General features: G+C 46.9%; 1 protein-coding gene across 11 annotated transcripts in view; it reads right to left on the reverse strand.

Annotated features, from left to right (window-relative positions):
• Positions 1 to 18917, reverse strand: part of DIS3L2 (DIS3 like 3'-5' exoribonuclease 2) — a 345001-nt gene that overhangs the window by 33850 nt on the left and 292234 nt on the right. For all 11 annotated transcript variants that reach the window (XR_011495510.1, XR_011495509.1, XM_070489410.1 and 8 more), the window contains one exon: positions 9010 to 9089. Coding sequence is in view for 9 of the 11 variants with exons in the window: in XM_070489410.1 (XP_070345511.1) it covers positions 9010 to 9089 (80 nt within the window). In the remaining 2 variants the exon portion in view is untranslated. The remainder of the gene's footprint in view (positions 1 to 9009; positions 9090 to 18917) is intronic.

The raw sequence follows: 18917 nt of genomic DNA on the forward strand, positions 1-18917 counted from the left end.
AAGGCATGAATTGCCCTGGCAGAGAGCAGAGGAAGGAATAGAGGCTGAGGGAAAGACCAAGCTGGAATGGAGGTATTGCTAAGTCCAGAAGACCCAGCAGAGGCCTATGTTCTGTGGGAGGGCTCACAGGACACCCTCTTCACCAGGGTCATCAGAAATGTGCTGGTGAGAGGGATACCAGCATAGTTAAGGAGTGTGGTGTTGGCTCTTCTTTGCAGGACAGAGAGGACAGCAGGAGAGGTGGTCACAGAGCTGGGCTCATTAACACCTATGGGGATAATGGAACCTGAGGTCTTAGAGGCCAGAGGTAACATGGAAAGGGGCCGTCTGAACTACCAGTGATGGCTACTGCTAGGATTCTTTGGACTCTGTGTGTCCAAGGGCCAGCAGATGAGAGAAGGAGTCATGACCGGGGGATAATGAACCAAGATCAGAGAAGGGGCAGGGAGGGAGGTGTGTGGAACCCAAGGCAATCTCCTGGTGCTCCCTTGCCCCACTGTGAACAGAAAGATAGACATATGCATCAACCCTGGCCTGAGAAAGATATGACAGCCAAGGGCTCAGAACCTCACAATGAAGGTTGGGTCTCATCAGCAGCTAAGCTGCTGAGACCTGCTGACGCGCTTGCTGAGTGGGGAGAAGAGTTTTGCATGGACTGAGGAGAAGGGGGAGAGGGAAGACCAGTTGGGGCCCCGAGTTCCACCATGGTAATGGAGGCGGTAGTTTTTCTCATTAATGTCTCCTTTCTAAGCTCCTTCTCGGGAAGAGAGGCCCACAGGAGCCACAGAGAAGTTGCTCCCCACACCGGCATGGAGAAGCAGATCTGTGCAGTGCCAGGGGTGAACTGTGGCTGCCATGACAAGGCTGGCCTCATTCAGACAAACGGGCCTCTGGATCCACAAGGCATGTGCACAGGTTGTGCCCAGAGGCAATGGAGCACGGCAGGAAACCCGAGACAGGCCCACTCCCATGGGCAGGAGACTCCTCCACCAAGCAACTCTAGCTTGAGGACGTTCCACTGGCGTGACTAAAAGTTTCTTGGAATGGTGCTGCAGGCTGAGACTCTGCCAGCCAGCCCCCTTTCCTTGTCCCTCTCCTTCACAGGCCAGTGCCACCATCCGCAGTCTTATACCTGCTCCTATTTCTCCCTTCCTCCTCTAACACATCTCTCACACATTAATCCTCTCTGAGAGTCTACTTGTCAGTGGACCTGAACTGACCCAGTGCATCCTCCATGATGGAACAAAACAACAGAAAGAAAATCCCAGTGTGATCCTAAGCTTGGTCCTCTGGGTCTGCTCTGCCTGTGTGGAGCGTGTCCCAAGACTGAGGGGTTACTGAGCAGGCCAGTCCCCCACCGTGCAGGGCAGCATGTTGGGAAGCCCTCAGGTCCAGAAAGGACTATGTGTTCAGAGGTTGAGGGAAAGAATCAAGGTGGGCTTGCAGGCTCCCAGCCCTGCCTCAGCTCTGGCTGTTGCCAGAAAGGCCAGTGACCTGAGCTACGAGGTGCCCATGGGGTGCGGAGAGGAGAGGACATGAGGACCAGAACTGCCCTCTCCTCCAGAAGGTTTCAGTGTTGCTTTCCTTCAGTGTGGGTTTATGACGGTGGGAAGGCACTGAGCTGAGGAAAATTAATCCCATGGGGAAGCGCTCTCTGATACCTCCAGAGGTTGGCTATTTGTTTTGATGATATGGGCTCAAAGTGCCAAAATGAGTCATTTAGATAGGCAGGAAAAAAACAAAAGATTTTGTTTCATTAGCTTAGCAAACTAACCTGTCCCGAGAGTAAGGTGGAGGTGGGGGAGTTGGCTGCTGGTGTCAAGGGAGACTGGACCAGGGCGAGGCAGAGCTGTGCACAGGGAAGAGATGCTGGAGCCTGGGTCTGCCAGGACCCACTGCACTGGCCACTCAGGCAGGTACTAAGGGTAAGCACACTCAATAACTCTGAAGTACTTTCCAGTTGACACAGCCAGATCACACATCCCCTCACTCCATTCCATTCCATTCTCCCCCAACCCTGAGATCTATTGTTATATTCATGTTCCTAATGGATGGGCTGCATCACAAACAGATGACGACCTCCCACAGAGAATGACTGGTCAAACTCAGATTTACGATGACAAGTCAGAAGTTTGTCCTACCAGACCAGGCTGTCCACCCACCCAGGGTCCAGAGGGCCTGGGAATCCCAGAATTTCCCAGACAGAGAGCGTCCAGGGGAGGCCTGCCTCCAAGAGGCTAGAATCACAACTCCCTCGAGCTTTAAATTGTGGAGAGAAAGGCAGGTAGTGTGAAGCCCAACACGTGCCTTGGAATCTGCTGGAGCTGGAGTAAAATCCACGCTCTGCTCTTGACCACTGTGTGACCTTGGGCAGGTAAACCTCTCTGACTCTTAGTCTTTTTCTTTTTGGAATTTGTCAAACTACAAAACTAAAATCTGTCTTGAACAGTTTTGGAGCTACAAATAACCTGGGTATGCCCCTGGCCCAGCGCTGGCGAGGTGGGGGCACTCAGAAGGTAGCAGCTCCTATCACTCTTACCACATGGCTCAGAGCTCTAGAGGTCATGAACGAAGTGTGGGCTCGACATCAAACACAGCTTCTGCAAGTCTGGCACATTTAAAGTTCTTCATAATTATTACTATGCCTCACTATCAGGCAAAATGTGGTAGGCACTGAGGTAAATAACTATATTTACTAGTATATTTACAGAGTTAAACCAAATTTTCACAGCTTCTTTCTTTTACATGTTAGTTCTTCAGAATTCATAAACTATCCAAGGGGACAGTTTTCCCTGATGTCATGAGTAATTTAGCCTCATAATCCCACAACAAATGAAAAGACAAAGGTTGGAAAGAGATTTGGCTCCTCACTCACCAGGTTCCCGCTCTAAAAGGACTAAATTACGTTCCCCCCACTCCCTTCATCAAGCATTATTTGCCAGGTCCTGGGCTAGGCACCAGGGGGAATGAAATGAACAAAGCAAGGCCCTGACCTTAAAAGGCCTCAGCCTAGTGGAGGTGGCAGACAAGGAAACCAATGCCTGAAGTGCACTGTGACAAGCGCTGAAGCAGAACCAGACAGGTGTGGCACAGGACCACCGAGAAGGTTCACCTATTCAGCCTTTAGTGACGGTCGTGAGGGATGTGGAATGGCTTCCCAGAAGTAACACTTAGCTGAGAGTGAAAGGACAAGTAGGGGTTACCCACCTGGATGAGGAGAGGACTGTGGGAAAGAGCGGTGTTGTAGAAACAGGGAATGCCACGGTCACACAGAGACACATTGCACATGGGAGACTCGAGGTGGTCTGGTAGGGATGGAACATGGAACGTAGGGTACACGGGAGCAGGTGAGGGCCCAGTTACAGGGCCGTCTTGCTGGTGATGGATGCCCAGTGCCTTTCACTAGCCCATGAGCCTCTGAGGCCCATGTGAGTGTTAATTTAGCTCTGCAGCCTCAGTGCCTAGGACTGCACTGGTACCTAACAGAAACTCTCTCTGTGCTTCTTGAATGAGTGAGTAATCAGATTCATATGTAAAAAAGTTCATTCAGACCTCTGGTTCTGACAAAATTGCAGACTGAACTGATGCAGACCTCTTTCCCAACACAAACACATAGAAATGTTGAATAAAATATACCAAAAGAATAATTTAAATATGTAACTGAGCATGGAAGAATGAAAGGAAAATTCCCAGTTACCTGAAAGAAGAAACTACACCAAAGCCATAATCTACCATGGCAACTGGGGCTGGGACAGTTTGATACATCAAAGTGTATCAGACTTTGATACACAGCCATGTGCTGCACAACGACCTTTTGGTCAATGATGAACCACATACACAATGGTGGTCCCATAAGATTAGTACCATATAGCCTATGTGTGTAGCAGGCTATTTGTGTAGAACACTCTATGATGTTCCCACAACGATGAAATCACCTAAAGATGCACTTCTCAGAATGTATCCCTGTTATTAAGCAACGCATGACTGTAGTTACAGAAGCTGGGACTTCAATGCCCACAGGAGGTAGAAGACCTGGCCAGGGAACTGGAACTGAGAGCCGTGCCTAAAGCCAGGATCCAGGAGGGGCTGTTGGTCTTCGAACAGGGACCAGGAAGACCCTTCTCACAGCCCAGAGGAATGTATGTATGCGGCGTGTAGCGGAGGTGTCTCCTTTGCGGAATGGAGATCCCAAGCCTGTACTACATGTGGGTGTGGAGGCTGAGTGTACACACCCAGGTTCTAAGAATTCTTTTGTTTTTCTCCCCAAAGCCCCCCAGTACATAGTTGTATATCCTAGTTGCAGGTCCTTCTAGTTCTTCTATGTGGGATGCCAGCTCAGCATGGCCTGATGAGTGGTGCTAAGTCCACACCCAAGATGCCAACCAGTGACCCTGGGCTGCCGAAGTGGAGTGTGAACCCAACCACTATGGCACAGGGCTGGCCCAAGGTTCTAAGAATTCTAAGCCAAGAGGTGAACATCAAACTAGCAAGACCTATGGAACTCCCCAACTCCTGGGAGAACAAATGGAAAAGTGATGAAAGGACACATCCACAACCTGGGGTATATGAGACTCCCAGAATAAAAACAATCTCTGCTTAAGATGATCTCCTGACAAAAAAGAACAAACCATGTGAGGAAATGAACCACCATAAAGGCGAGTCTACAGACACAACACATGGGAGAACTGGTACCCTTGGAACTAGAAGTAATTGAACAATTTAAAAGAGGCTATAGAATACGTATAATCAAAATAATTGAAGAGATGAAAGGAATAGAAACCATAATAAAAACTAGGACACTAAAAAACAATAGGCTGATTTTAAAAAATGCCAAATAGAACTTCTAAAAACTAAAAATAAAAACTAAACACTGAAATTGGGAAGGGGTATTAAAGAGCAGATTATACACAGCTATGAGGATATTCATAAACTGACAGACATCTTTGAGGAAGTGTCCCAGAATGCAGCACTGGCAGAAATGGAGATGGAAAAAAGAGAGGAAAACCAGAAAAGATGGTAGGTTTCTAAGAGGAGTTCCAGAGACAGAGAGATTAGAGAGAATTAGAGGGCAAGCAGACAAGAATTTCTAAATGAGAAGAACGACACTGAGTTCTAAGCAATATAATAAAGATGACTCTACTCTTTTACATGATGTAGTAAAACCGCAGAACAGCAAAGACAAAAATCAGGTCTTAAAAGCAACCAGAATGAGAAGACATGTGAAGCTCCCTCAGGCTGCAGAGAGGATACGTTGGAGGTCAAAGAGCTAAAAGAACAGTGTACAAAGCAGCTCAGCAGCCCTGGCAGTGAGGAGGGTGGGAGTGGGAATGGAGAGAAGGGAGCACTCTGGACAAAGTTCTGGTGAATGAAGGGTACTACCATCCAGGCAGTTGCTCCGAAGTCGGAAGTAGTCCTTTTCCTCATCCCTGCTTGCACAGCACCACTGAAGCACACATCATCCCTGCTGCAGTGCAATCTGCTATTTATATAAATTCCTTGAGGTCACCGACCAGGTCTAATTTATCTTTGTCTCCCTAGTGCCCAGCACAACACATTGTATGGAGCAGGGGCTTAATAAATACTTAAATGAATTCTCACGAATCACTTCGTTGCCATTTTAGGCTTGTTCTTTGCCCTACGAAGAGATCGCCAAACTCTAATTTGAGAAAGATAACTTTCAATCAGTCCCCGATTCACTGGTTTTAATATTAAAGGTAGGTGAAGTTTTCTGCAACAAAGAAAAAGAAGGTGGTCCTCAGGTCCATGAGTCATGACTGGCAGTTATCTGTCTGGAGATGGAGGGAGGCAGAGACCTCACATCTCTTACATACAGATTTGAACAGCTTTTGGGAGGCTGACAGAATAATTCGGGGTGAAGAGCTTTACTAATCTAACCCAAGGCACAACAGGGCATCTTCTTTCTTCTAACGACCTCAGAGCTTTAAGAATGTTTACCTGGGAACTGTGCCCTCCAGTCCAAGAGGAGGCAGGGCCCAAGTCCCACCAGAGATGGACAAGTCTCAGGGCCTATCCTTCCAGGAGCCCAAAGGCAGATATGAGCCCCTTTATGTAGAAGGTGAGGGAGATGATACAGAGCCCAAGACTGGGGCTACCAGGATGTTCCAGCAAAGGAAGCTGGTAAGAGTCCAGGGAATATACAAGCAGAGTGCCTATTTTCAGGCCCACTCCATTTGAAAGAAAAGACCATGGGGGAGAACCGTCCAACAGCCTCAGTACTTATTCAGAACAACTACTTTGCTGACGGATTGAATTTGGTAGAGAGAATACTAAAATGATTACAAATTACACTGCAGGGAATACCCAGATCAAAGCAGTAGTTTCAATAATTAATTGTACCAAACTAATGTTCAGATATCAAGCTAATTTCTTTCGTACGTAGAACCTTATCTCTCTGCTGCTGTTGCCTTCATGTTACTTGGCTGAGACAACATGGGCTCCTTAGGACCTGGGGAAGAATATCCTCATCTCCACAACACCACTATTACGGTAATATTTGGATTCGGGCACTGTAGGGGAAATGACTCTAAAAGTGAACAGAGGCAAACAGACAGGGCAAAGCCTGAAGGAGAGGAGAAAGTTACTGTGAAGCTCATGGGGTTCTCTGTGCTTCACTTCACAAGTGGGGAGAGGAGTTTGCCTTTGGACAGAGTGTACTACACACAGCTGAGGGCTATCAAAGGTGTGTGCACCAGCCTCTTCCCTACTCAATACTCTGTTACCTGCAGACACAGCTCGTGGATGCAGCCCTGAGTACACTGGGAAAACAGCATAGAAATCACGAGATGATTTTTCTGTTTGGGAAGGAGAGGCAATCAACACTTCCCACGGGCATTCTATACACTAGGGCGGTGAGGATGTCGTTAACATGTGATATCATTCAATCTCTATGACAATCATACCTGGAAGGTATCATCAGTCCCACTGTTCTTAACAGATGAAGACACCTGAGGATCAGAGAGGTTAGGAAATTTGTCCACAGATTGAGAATGAACCCCAAGACTGCCTCTAAGAGAAGCAAGAGAGAACCGTAGGGAGGGGTCACTGAGGCATCTGATTGCCATACTTTCCTACATCATGGCTCTATGCAGCTTCCTACACAAATACCTTTTTTAACAGGTCTTTGGAGGCCAAAGCTTATCAATTTTCACAGCCTCTAAATTCTCTTACATTGCTTACTCTGATAATATACTAGGAGTTGGGAGTTAGGCCAAGAAACAGAGCTAGGCTATTTTCTTCTCTCAGCTTCAAAGACAATCTGAGTTGTTGTTGTCACTGGACCTCTGACCTGCTAAGATATGAACCTAAAGGAAGAAGAGCCAGTGCCCTTCTCTCACTGAACAAAAACTCTGCCAATCTTCTTTCCTTAGAGCAGAGAGTCAGGTCAGAATTGGAATCTGTAAATATCCCTTGGCCTAAAGATCTGTTTTTACTGCCACAATGTGTGTGCAGTCTGCCATCCACTGCCACCCAGCAAGCACCAACCCAGGGAGTGCTGACAAGGAGGGTGGCAGAGCGGCATGCCAAGCAGCTTATGGCTTATGTTTCTCTTACTCTCTAGAGATGCTTGCCCTGCCACCAAGGGACTCGCTCAATTGTCCCTGCAAGTCCCTGATCCCACAGAAGTCAAGCCCTACTTCTCTGCTGAATTAAACATTATGAGATGCTGAGATGGCATTTCTGACACAAAGGCCTAGAAACCCTGGAACTGTCTTCCAGAAATGGTGCCATCAAAGAGGAGGAATGATGGTGTCAAAGGACGCATTGTCAGCCTTTCCTAAATGATTAATTTGGTGGGACTGAAGGTACATACACAATAGCTTACTATGGGATCCTCCTAAAGATAAATTACAAAGAGTGATAATGCCTTGAAGGTAGTCCAAATGGAGATTTGGTCATGAAGGCACCCAGTAACCCAGCTTCACCCATAACAGAGCAAGAGTTCTGGAGGAAGACATGAGTTTCTCTTCTGGAAGGTAATGTACAGTCCCATTGGCATGTGCCTATTTGATTTCTTCCAATGGGTAAAATTAAACAGCTTGGATATTTAAACAATTAGTCCTCAAGTCCGGGTTGGGACTGTCCTCGTCAGAGACTTGGGTTTCCAAAAGTAGCAATTTGGAACAACAACTGTCTTTCATCTATTCTTTTTCCTGAGTAAATGTGACAATGTTGACTCTGCCTCACACAACTGTGGTAAGTGACCTTAAGCAAGTTACTTACGTTCCCTAGACCTCAGCTTCCACAAATTCAACAGTAATAAAAGAAAACTCTTTAGGTTGTTGTAAGGATTAAATGGAATAACAAACATAATATCCGGTGCACCGTGCCTAACACATGGTAGGTGCTCAACGGAGGCTGACATCATCATTCATCATCCTCATCGTCACTGTCATCATCAGGGCATACTCCCTCTGCCTCACTCACCACCACTGCCACTGTCTCACAGACAAAAATACGCAGTCAAGGAGGCAGTCTGTGATGAAGAAAGAAGGTGTCATAAAACTATGCCAGGTGCCACATTTCTGACAAGGCCACCTACTTAAGTCTCTGTAAGTACCCAGAAATCCCTCAACTATAAAATTCACAAGGTAGACGATCACAACAAAACCTACAAAGACAGCTACTGTCAGACAGAACTGCAGCAAAAGCTGAAGGCACACAGTGGACCAAATTAGCAAGCACACGACTGGAGACAAAGTTGGGGAGGGTCTAGAGGAAAGCAGGAGCCTGGGAAGGAAGGTTTGCTTTGGAATATACTTCTAAGACACCACAACTCCTCCTACACAAGTACTGCAAGTCCTATATGTAGGGGCAAAAGAGATTTACAGGAGAAAGACTTCTGTGCCAGCTATTTTCTAGTATAGCTGCAAAAGGTGTGATTCCCCTCCTGACAATCACTTTGTCCGGGAAGCCCACGGTAAGAAAGTCCCTAGGTGCTACCCCTGCAGGACGTGGAGAGACGACATGCTTTCCCACCGAGTGGCTTACTTGTTGCTGTCTCGGTACTCGTAGATGTGACATCCTTGAGGCAATCCAGTCTCATGGTCCAGAGTAAAAGCAAGCTTTAGCTGAATAAAGAGAGAACAGAAAACAAGTAAGTTTTGGGCAGCATGCTCTATTCATTCTGACAGCTGAAATGCCAAGAGAAAAAAAAAAAGATCAAGTAAAATCATACTTCCCTCCAGATGACGCGTTGTGGAAAACCTGGGCCTGCCACCTCTGGGAAGAGCCCATGCCTTACAGGGACACTGTCATCAATGAGGATGTTATCAAGACTCTATCTATTCACTCAGCATGGAACCAATCATTTACTAAGCACATACTTAGTGCCAGACACTGAGCCAGCCGATGGGGAAAGTAGAATGAACAGGAGCAGACAGGCCTTCTTCATGATCTTACAGTGCAGTAGAGGAGACAGACCTCAATTACGCAATCACACATATGAATATGTACATATAAGACTTCAAATTAAAATAGGTTCCCTGAGAGCCAGCCCTGGTGGTCTAGTGGTTAAGATTTGGCGCTCTTCACTGCTGCGGCCCAGGCTTGTTTCCTGATCTTGGAACCAAATCACCCACCTGTCAATTGTCCTACTGTGGTGGTGGCTCACATAGAGAACTAACAACAACTAGGAAACACAACCATGCACTGAAGCTTTAAAACAACAACAACAAAAGGTTCTCTGAAGCAGGAAGAAAATTCCTGTGTTTCCACAGAAGTAAATAACCTGACCTAGACTGGGAATTAGGGAAGGAGGAGGGGGTTACCTAGACTGCAGGAGGGAATGATGGGGAGAGAGGAAGGCTCTCCTTGGCAGAGAGCACAGCAAGGACAGAGGCCCTGGTGCAGCAGTTCCAGAAACTGAAGGGTGGCCGGTGAGCTGGAACTCGCCAGATACGGGGAACATGGTGGGCAGTGATGCTGAAGAGGAAGGCCAGGGCAGAACATGTAGGATCTTGTTGGCCATGTTAGAATTTTTGACCTTTACCTTAACAGCAAAGGAGAGTCTTTGACATGTTTTAAGGAAGGGGTGGATGACATGATCAAAGTATGTTTTAGCAAGATCCTTCTGGCTACTGCACAGTGAACAGACTGTAGGGGAAAGAGCAGAAGTGGGAGCCCTGTGGGAGGCTACTGAGTAGCACAGGTGAGTGGTGATGGGGACTGGGGCTGGAGGGCGGGCAGGCGAGAAGAAGAGAAATGGACAATTTGAGCTCTATCTTGGAAGTCAATTTTTAGAAGCAGAATCGACAGGATATGCTGAAGGATCACTGTTGGGGAGTGGCAAGGACGGAAAAGAAGAAATCCAGGAGGGCTCAGGTTTTTGATTTGAACAACCAGGCAGGTGGTTGTTCCATTGCTGAGTGGGAACACTGAACTTGGGGATAGGTAGGGAGTTAAACGTTTGATTTTGGACATGTTAACTTTCAGGCACTCAGAAGCTTTCTCTGATTAGGGAAGATCAGGAACAAGCACTCTGGTAACAAAGTCTTGGTTTCTTTCTGGCTTCTGGAGGGGAGCCCTCAGGGGAGTGCAGAACTCTGTGTCGCTGGGAAGCCAGAGCTCAGTGAGGTTCTATGTGTCCTGCTAGGGCTGAGTCAGTCATGGCACTTTTAACATTTCCAAAGGCAGAGCCAATTACGAGATTTACAAATGCCCTGGGTTTTAAAATCACCAGGGAAATTTTAACTAAAATTAACTGCACATTAGGAAGATACATTATTATAACTTTTTCTTTTTAACTGCAAGGCTGTTAACACAGCTAATGACCTGCATCATTAGATGCTAGACAATTTTTCTCTCCCGTAGAGGAAAACGAGCTTGCAGGAATGGCCTATCCTCTCACTGACCCAGAGGAAAATACAGAAACAGAAACAAGCCCTTCTTTACCATCAGGAAGCCAAGAACTTCAAGTCAAAGGCGTGTTTTCCCTACAGAGCACTGCTTGGATCTTCCCAGCCCTCTTTCAGTAAAACAGAAAATAATTATTTTTAAAAATCTATTAATAATAATCCTTTTCTCTTCGCAGCTGAGGTAGGCCTATACTCATTTAGTCCATTTCAAAGTCTGCACTGCTCAGAAATTTTCAAATCCTTTGATTTGAAATAGTGATTCAGGCTATGAATTTACAGCTTAGAAAAATTATCATAAACATAGGAGGAAAAGTTTTTTTGCAAAACTGTTCAGCTCAGTATTTTTATTGGAAAGAATCTAAAAGACCAGCAATAGCAGGATGGTTAAATAAACTATACTACAGTCACATGCAGAATAGCACATAGCTGTTTAACTGTTTATGAAGAAATTTTATTAACCTGGGAAAAAATACTTGCATTAGAGGAAAAAAGGCAGGATGCATACTTGATTATACACCAAGAAAACTCTGTAAATAAGAACAAAGACTGCATAGAAGAAAGACTGGAAGGAATGATATCAAAATGGCAACAATGATGGCCTTATTTTCTTGGCATCTTCCAAATTCTTCACGATAGGCACGATGAGATACAAACTGCAGTCCTTCGTCATGAAGGAATTATGGGAAATTTAATTCCAGGAGGATTCTCAAGGTCAAGAGACTATGTACATACCAATTCAACAATAAGGCAAGTGGGTATAGGTGGTGATGGGGAGGGGGAGAGAGGGAATGGGGACAGAAAGGCACACATATTTACTGAATGGAGAACTCACATTTATTGAATGCCGACCAAGTAAAGGGTTTCCTTCATCCTGACCACAACCATTTGAATTAGGTATTACTATTTCCTTTTTACGGGTGAGGAACTTGAGGCTGAGAAAGGTAAGTAATTTGTCCAAACCACAATTAGAATTAGAATTTCAACCAAAACCCATGCTCTTTCCACGTTAGCAGAATTACAGGACTTGGTGATGGCCCGGATATAAAGTCTGAGAGAGAGGGAGGAACCAGAGATAATGTTTAAGGTTCTTTGCCTTGGGCAGCAGGGTGGATGGTGTTGCTACTCACCGAGACAAGAAGCAACAGCAGGTTTGGGAGGAGAGCTTGAGTTTTGTTTGGGAGTGCTGATTCTAAGGTGCCTGAGAGGCATCTTAGTGGAGATGACTAGTAGGCAGCTGTATAACCAGTTCTAAATTGTATAAGCAAGACTGTAATCTGGAGGTACAAATTTGGGGACCTCTGGATGGTAAGACAGCAACTAAAGCCTTTAGAGTGGATATGACTGTCCTGAGAGAGTACCTAAGTAAAACTGAGGTCTTTGATAGAACAGCTATGTTTAAGAGCTGGACAATGGAGACTGAGAAGGAGTGGCCATGGGAGTTTTGAGTTATGATGTTACAGGAGCCAAGGAGAGAACATGTCTTAAGGAGGCAGCGTCAAATCCTTCTAAGAGGTCAAATAAGAGAGGATTAAGCATCCCAAACAAAGAATCCATTGGATTTAGCAACAAGGACTCTTGGGAGAGTGGTGGGAGCAGAGATCAGGCTATGATGGGTTGAAAAATTAGTAGAAGGTAAGGAAATGACGATCCTGAGTATATAGAACTCTTTTAGCAAATCAGACAGTGAAGAGGAAGAGCCAAGATGAATGTAATGGAATGGGATAGGTAATAGGGTGTGGGACTGAAGGAGAGTGTTGTTTAAATGCTGCTAGGAAGGAGGCACTATAGAGGGAGGGGGTGAAGACACAGGAGAGACAGAGATAAATGCAGCGTCAAAGTGTCTGAGATGACAGGAGGGATTAGAATTCAACACACAGTGGAAGACCCTTTCTCCACTGTAGCAGTAGGGAAGGCTGAGCAGGGATGCAGATATATCTGTGGATTGGCAAGTGGGGGATGGGGATGGTGGTGGTTTGGAATGTTTCAGTTTGATTTTTGTTCTTTTCTGAAGATTAGGAGGCCAAATTATCTGCAAGGAATGGAGGGTTTGGTGAGGGAAGGAATGAGAGTTGGAGAAAAGTGATGAAGGCTTGAAATTGCTTCTTTGGAGAATAGGAAAAACAGTTGACCAGGGAAGAGCATGAGGCTTGCCAGGGAGCATTAAGGGTCCAGCTGAGGCCACAGGAACTGAAGTTACTGTAGCAACCATCTGCCCAGTTGTTGATTTTTTTCTAGTAACCTAGACATTGGCATGAAGAAAGTGAGGTTGGTCCAAAGCTCAGCATTTGCCAGGAAGGTTTGAGGGAAGAACAGGTTTGAGAGAGCAAGGGAGCAGAGATATGATATTGGCAACAGATGGACCAGGGACTCTAGGGGGGAACAGGCAGGAAATAAAAATGAAAGTGGTTGACTGGAAGAAAACAGAAGGCTCTGGGTGACAAATGTCTTGTATGGAGCTAATATTTATTAAGTATATCCTCTGCCCTAAGCGTCTTTCCTGTGTGACTTTAATCCTCTCAACAGCCCTGGGAGGTTGGTTCCTACCCCTATTTTACAGAGGAGTTTTAAGTATTTAGCCTAAACTACCAAGTAAGTGGCAGAACTGAAGTGTGGTCCATATTGCCAACCACTGGGCTATACTGGCCTCCTAGGTCAAGGAGAGGAGTTGTGGGAGTCACTGGAAGAGGGAGTGGGAGGGACTGAAGGCTGTGGTCAGAGAGTAGGCCATGTCTGACCTTGGAGATGGGGCAGTCAACCACAAGATCCAAGGAGAAGTCAAGGAAAGGAGAGTCAGAGATAGGGGTGGAGGGTTCTCCATGAGAGGTTTGAAATTCACCCAGGATGATGATATGCTGTTTCCCAGATAGACCAATTCACAAAGTGTGTCCCCACAAGTGTGCAGGTGTGTATATATAGGTACCTACTATGTGCAAGGTTCAATACATGAATGAATGAGTCCAACTGGTCCTTGTAGCAGACACAGGTACATATCCAGCAGTCATTTCCTCCTGCCTAATGATACCCTAGTTTCATTCAGCTATTCACCTTCCTACCCTAGTCCAGGGAATCCAGGGGTGAGCAGATCCAGTCTCCAGGGATGGGCCTGACAGTTAGAAGGTAACCTCATATACCTTTCAGCAATTGATCAGGAACCCAAGCCAATCAGTGCATGGCATTTCCGGGCCCTTGGAACTGGTTCAGGAATGGACAAGTGATCCAAGTGAGGCCAATGAGACATGAGGGGATGTTTGCTAGGTGCTTCTGGGCATGAGGGCCAGAACTGCTGCAACTAGCTTGCTACCAGCCTGAGAATGAAGCCAACTCACAGAGGGAGAAGACTCAGAAGACCTTCAGGAGAGCAGAGCCAGAGCCTTGATGGAGTTGTGCCTGGTCTTTACCAGCCTTCAGGGCCTCTACTATTCTTTTGTAATTGCTCATCATTTCTCTCAAGGACATTGACACATAATACGTCTACCTACTCCCTTGGTTCTGCTCTCTCTAATCCACTCTCCACAACATAGCTGAGTTATTTTTCTAAAACACAAGCTTGATGGTATTTCCCTCTTTAAGGACCTTTGATGGCTTCCTGGTATCTATATGTTGCAGATGTAAAAATGAATTAAACACAGCCCAGGCTCTCTGGGGGTTGGTTGCTGGCACAAATATGGACTGTAATAGAGGGATGGGTGAGACAGGCATGTGCTGAGGAAAGTGTGCCAACCCAGGAGGATCTCAGGGTAGACAACAGGAGTCCAGAGTCTTAGGGGAGAAACACGAGCCTGTCCCACAAAGAATGGCGCCCCTCCCTCCTCCTGCTGCAAAGCTCCATGCACTCCTACACTGCGTAGCTCACAGCATAAGTCTGGACCATGGCATGCACTTTCATACCTCTGTGCCCTTCCTCATGTCGTGACTGCTTCCGGGAGAGCCCTTCCTGTCTACCCCAGCAAGGTCTCACAAAAGGTCTCTCTACAAAAGTACATCTTTCCCTACTCCCTCCTCTGGTAACTGGAGGCAGGGCCTTCTGCTCAGTGAGTCCACAGGCTCAGCGTGGGTAGCTTTGCCAGGTACTCTGGGCACTCAGTGCCCTGTGACTATCCACAGCAGGTGCCCAATGCATGTCATTGAGCTCAACTGTAGAGTAGAGATTTAGAACATTTTGTATACCTATTAACAACTAACTGCTCTAGTCATTTAATTTACAGACACAGAATGATGCCCCCTGCAGGCTTTTGTGCCCCTCAGCATATTTTGATTCTGGTTGAACAGATCCGTAGTCACCCAATTTCACCCTTGAGTTTGTTATTATTCCTCCTCCTACCTCAGCAAAGAAATTCAGCCTCACATCCCCCTGCCCCAACCCCATAACTGTGCCACCAAACGACAACAAGCAGTGGCTCAAATCTCTCGGTGCCCAGATGCTCCCATCTTGCTGATGCCTTTGAAGGAGGCGCACAGTCCTCCACTCAATGATATTTACTGAATAAGTCCCCCAAGCCAGGCACAGCAAGAAAACAGACAGGCCTATAGGCTGCCATCTGTGCCAGTGCTGGCTCTAATCAAGGCCTGCAGGCCCCCCCCCGCTCCCCCCGCCCCACCCCGTGGAGTGGCTCAGCTTGGAAAGTCAGCTTGCAAGAATGACAGCTACTCCAAGACTTCACGAGGTTCATCTGTCCCTTTCCATGGGCAGCTGTCACTAGTCAGCCTTTTCCTTGAGAGGACAGTTTCCAACTGCACAACATTCCTGGTACTGGGTGAGGAGGGAAGGCAGCAAAAGGCCCAAGGGGCAGTAATGAGGTCGCTCTGTCAGCCTCCACCAGCAGACAAAGGAAGGCTTTAAATGGGTCTAGTTAGAGGCAAGGCTTTCATTTGGACAAAGGACAGGCTAACCTCTCTTAGGCAGAAAATGGAGGAGCTACTTTCAGGGGCTCAGGCTAGACCACAGGTGAGGGCAGGCTATGGGCAGCTAGAGTGCGAGACTCCTGTTGGGAGTCCTTGCAACCCAGCCCTCCAGCTCCAGGGTGGGTCCCAGGGAAACAGGCAGTGTGGGTAAGCTGAAGGAGCTGGGATGAGTGCAAGGGGTTAGGACCCTTGGGAGAGCAGGGGTATAGGTCCTGTTGGGGTTGCTGGGCCTGCAAAAGGCCCTCCTTAAGCCCCTCTGGGCTGGGATGGGGTGACAAGGGAGGCAGCAGGACCATCCTCACAGCAGGTGGCAACAGGGGAGTAACAAGAATGACGGATTCAGTACTAAGTAAGGCTTCCTCAGGGTTCTCACACATTGCTTGAGGAAGACCCTTCAGGTGAACCGAAGGGGAAAAATGAATGTCCCACACTAAGTAGCAGACAGGTCTATCGAGTCATTTAATTTAATCATCAAAGGAAACGTGACCTTACTTTGTATTCCAGCCCAGTGAAACCAATGGCCAGATTACATTCATAAGAATAATGGAACAAGAGTAATGGGAGGGGACAGGAAACGGTTCTAAGGGTGGTGAGCCAGATATCCTCCTGAGCCAGTGAGCAAATCAGGCTTCAATTTGCTCAGGTGCACAGCTGGCTTTCCCAAACAGCCTCATTCCTAGAGAATCTTATGCAAAGACCACTTGGCACTTCCATCAGCAAAGGAAGCTACCAGCTCAGAGCTTCTGGTGCTTTTGAAAATGCTGGCCTGACCTTGGAAGGGTGAGAAATGTGTTAAGAAGTTTAGGAGTTGCCTGTCTTGTCCACAATAGTTCCAAGATAACCTCTTATGGGCAACCAGGCCTCTCTCAGACTGAGGCCTGGACGGCTCTTGCAGGCTGCTCCATGATGGAAGAGGGGCAACCTCCATGACCCAGCTCTAAGTTCCTCTCCCAGGGGTGTAGGGAGAGAGGCAGCTGGTAAAAGCAGAGTGCTAGTTCTGCAGCCAGGACTGCTCTAGTTCAAACCAACATGGGTTCTCCAGGAGGCCTCGGAGTTTGCCTCAATCTGCTAGCTATTAGGACCAAGGTTCAAACGCAGGTCAAGGACCAGGCTGGGAAGCCTCCAGCCTCTCCATGGTCGACTCGTCCCCTCACAGTCCACTGATCTCGCAAGGTGTCCAACTCTTCCTTAAGCCAAAAGTGGCAAATACCATCATATTTCAAACATTTCAGGTATGCCATTTATAGCATACTTAAAAAGAGCAGAAAAGTTACTTCTACCTGGGTTTTGGTTTTGTAACTGAAAAATCTTATTAGAAGGAAATCTCCAGATTCTTTGAGGTGATCTTCAGTTTTCTTCTTTAGGTTTCATTGTTTGGTTTGGATCTCCTAAGCATCATTTCTCTTTTTCCACCTCCTCCTCGCTTTCTTTTATGAGACAAAGATGCTGTGGACTTGGCTTTCACTTGGTTCACAACAATTCTACAGCATTGTATTAAGTTTCTTTCTCCTAAGTCCACTGAAGTCTTTTTGGACTTGGAGAGAGCTTTTTAAGAAAGAACTTGCTCATTCAGCAGGATTTTCCTCCCTACCCCAAGCTCTGGTTCTGACCTGGAAAAAATAAGAGTGAGAAAGAGCAAGAGAATCCTGCAGTCCTGACGCTCAACTTCACAAACCACAAAAAAGAACCTTGCTCCAGTAACGTAATCATGGAGATTTCTGGCACCTGGGTCTTTCAAGAAAAATACATCCATCTGCTGGCACAGGGGCCCATCAAACTAAATCCTGTTCAGCATGGAGTTCCCAATTCATTAGTGTTGGAAAGTATAGCGAGGCTGGCCGCTCCCACTGGATGACGCCTCCCTGCAGCGCCGTCTGTAAACCCCACAGCTGTGTTTTCACTTAAGGCCACTTCTCCTGACTCCACTGCACCTTGTTCCAGAGGCTCGTTCTATTCTCATTAAGGTTAAAAACGGCAGGACAGGGATTCTTAAATGCTGAGGTTTTACTTGCTCAGAAGAAAAATCATGTGTCTCTAGAGCTGTGATCAATCCATAGGGAAGGCTACTCTTCAGTAAGGAATCTCAGAGGCCAACCTTGTTTGTTCATCCTGGGTTTGCCTCAGTCAACTAGCCGGTCCCAGGAGAGGAGAGTCCTGGCTCCTCCTGCTGCCTATCAAACTGCCTCCTCTTCTGAGGGTTACTTCATTGCTCACCAGCAAGCCCAGAGCAGTCGAGCGCTGCTGGCCACTACCCCACACCACCTCTGTCTTTATCGGTGGGTGACGCTAGCACAGAAGAGCTCACTCCCCACCCCAGCATCTCCCTTAACAGAACAGGCATTCCCTTGCTCCAGACTTCCTGATTAGGCCTTACCTGGTCAATGGGCCATGTTTTTGCCTCTCAAATTCCTAAGCAATATGACAACAGTGAATACAAAGCATGGTGAACAAGTCTGCAGGTGTCACACACAGTCAGAGGCACGGACAGTGCGACCATTCTGCTTATCCTACTCAGAGCTGGAGCATTTCTGATGACTTTCATCACCAAAGAAGGTGAGTGTGTTGGGACATTACCACATCAGAACCATCTCTGCTCAGAGCTCTGGGGCTCGAGCCAACCACTGTTCAGGGAGTGGACTGGCGCAAAGCTGCTTCAAAAGGAATATGCCAGCATTGCCTGCTGGTACTGCATATGGCCCCTCTAAAAGCACGGAGGAGGTTATGCATCTGAGACACAGACTGTCTGGGTCCCTTTGAGTTTTGAATATATCAGTTCTGCCACCTAGCTATCTACTTTCTAAAACTTGTGGTACTGCCCCAAACAGTCGAAAATGTCCTCACTGCAGATCTCACTAGAGCCCCCCACTTCAGAGTCTGCTGTGCAGCTTCTATTACACACACAGCGGAGAGAAGGGAAATGTGTCAGAAGCAGCCTAAGTGACAAGCTATCGGCTCACTCAGGTGGCTGGTCTAAGCTTTATCCTTGAGTTGTTAGGTTACAGGGAAGGAACATATGCAGATGACGTGAGCTTGCTCACTAGCCTACCTGCCTTCCTTAAGCTGTGTTTTGACCGTATCCTTCAATTTTCACCAAAGTTTGTTTTAAGAAATAGCCTTATAAAGTGCCCTTCTTCATTTGCC

This window comes from Equus asinus, chromosome 19 (assembly GCF_041296235.1).
Source record: "Equus asinus isolate D_3611 breed Donkey chromosome 19, EquAss-T2T_v2, whole genome shotgun sequence".
NCBI classification, from domain to species: Eukaryota; Metazoa; Chordata; class Mammalia; order Perissodactyla; family Equidae; genus Equus; species Equus asinus.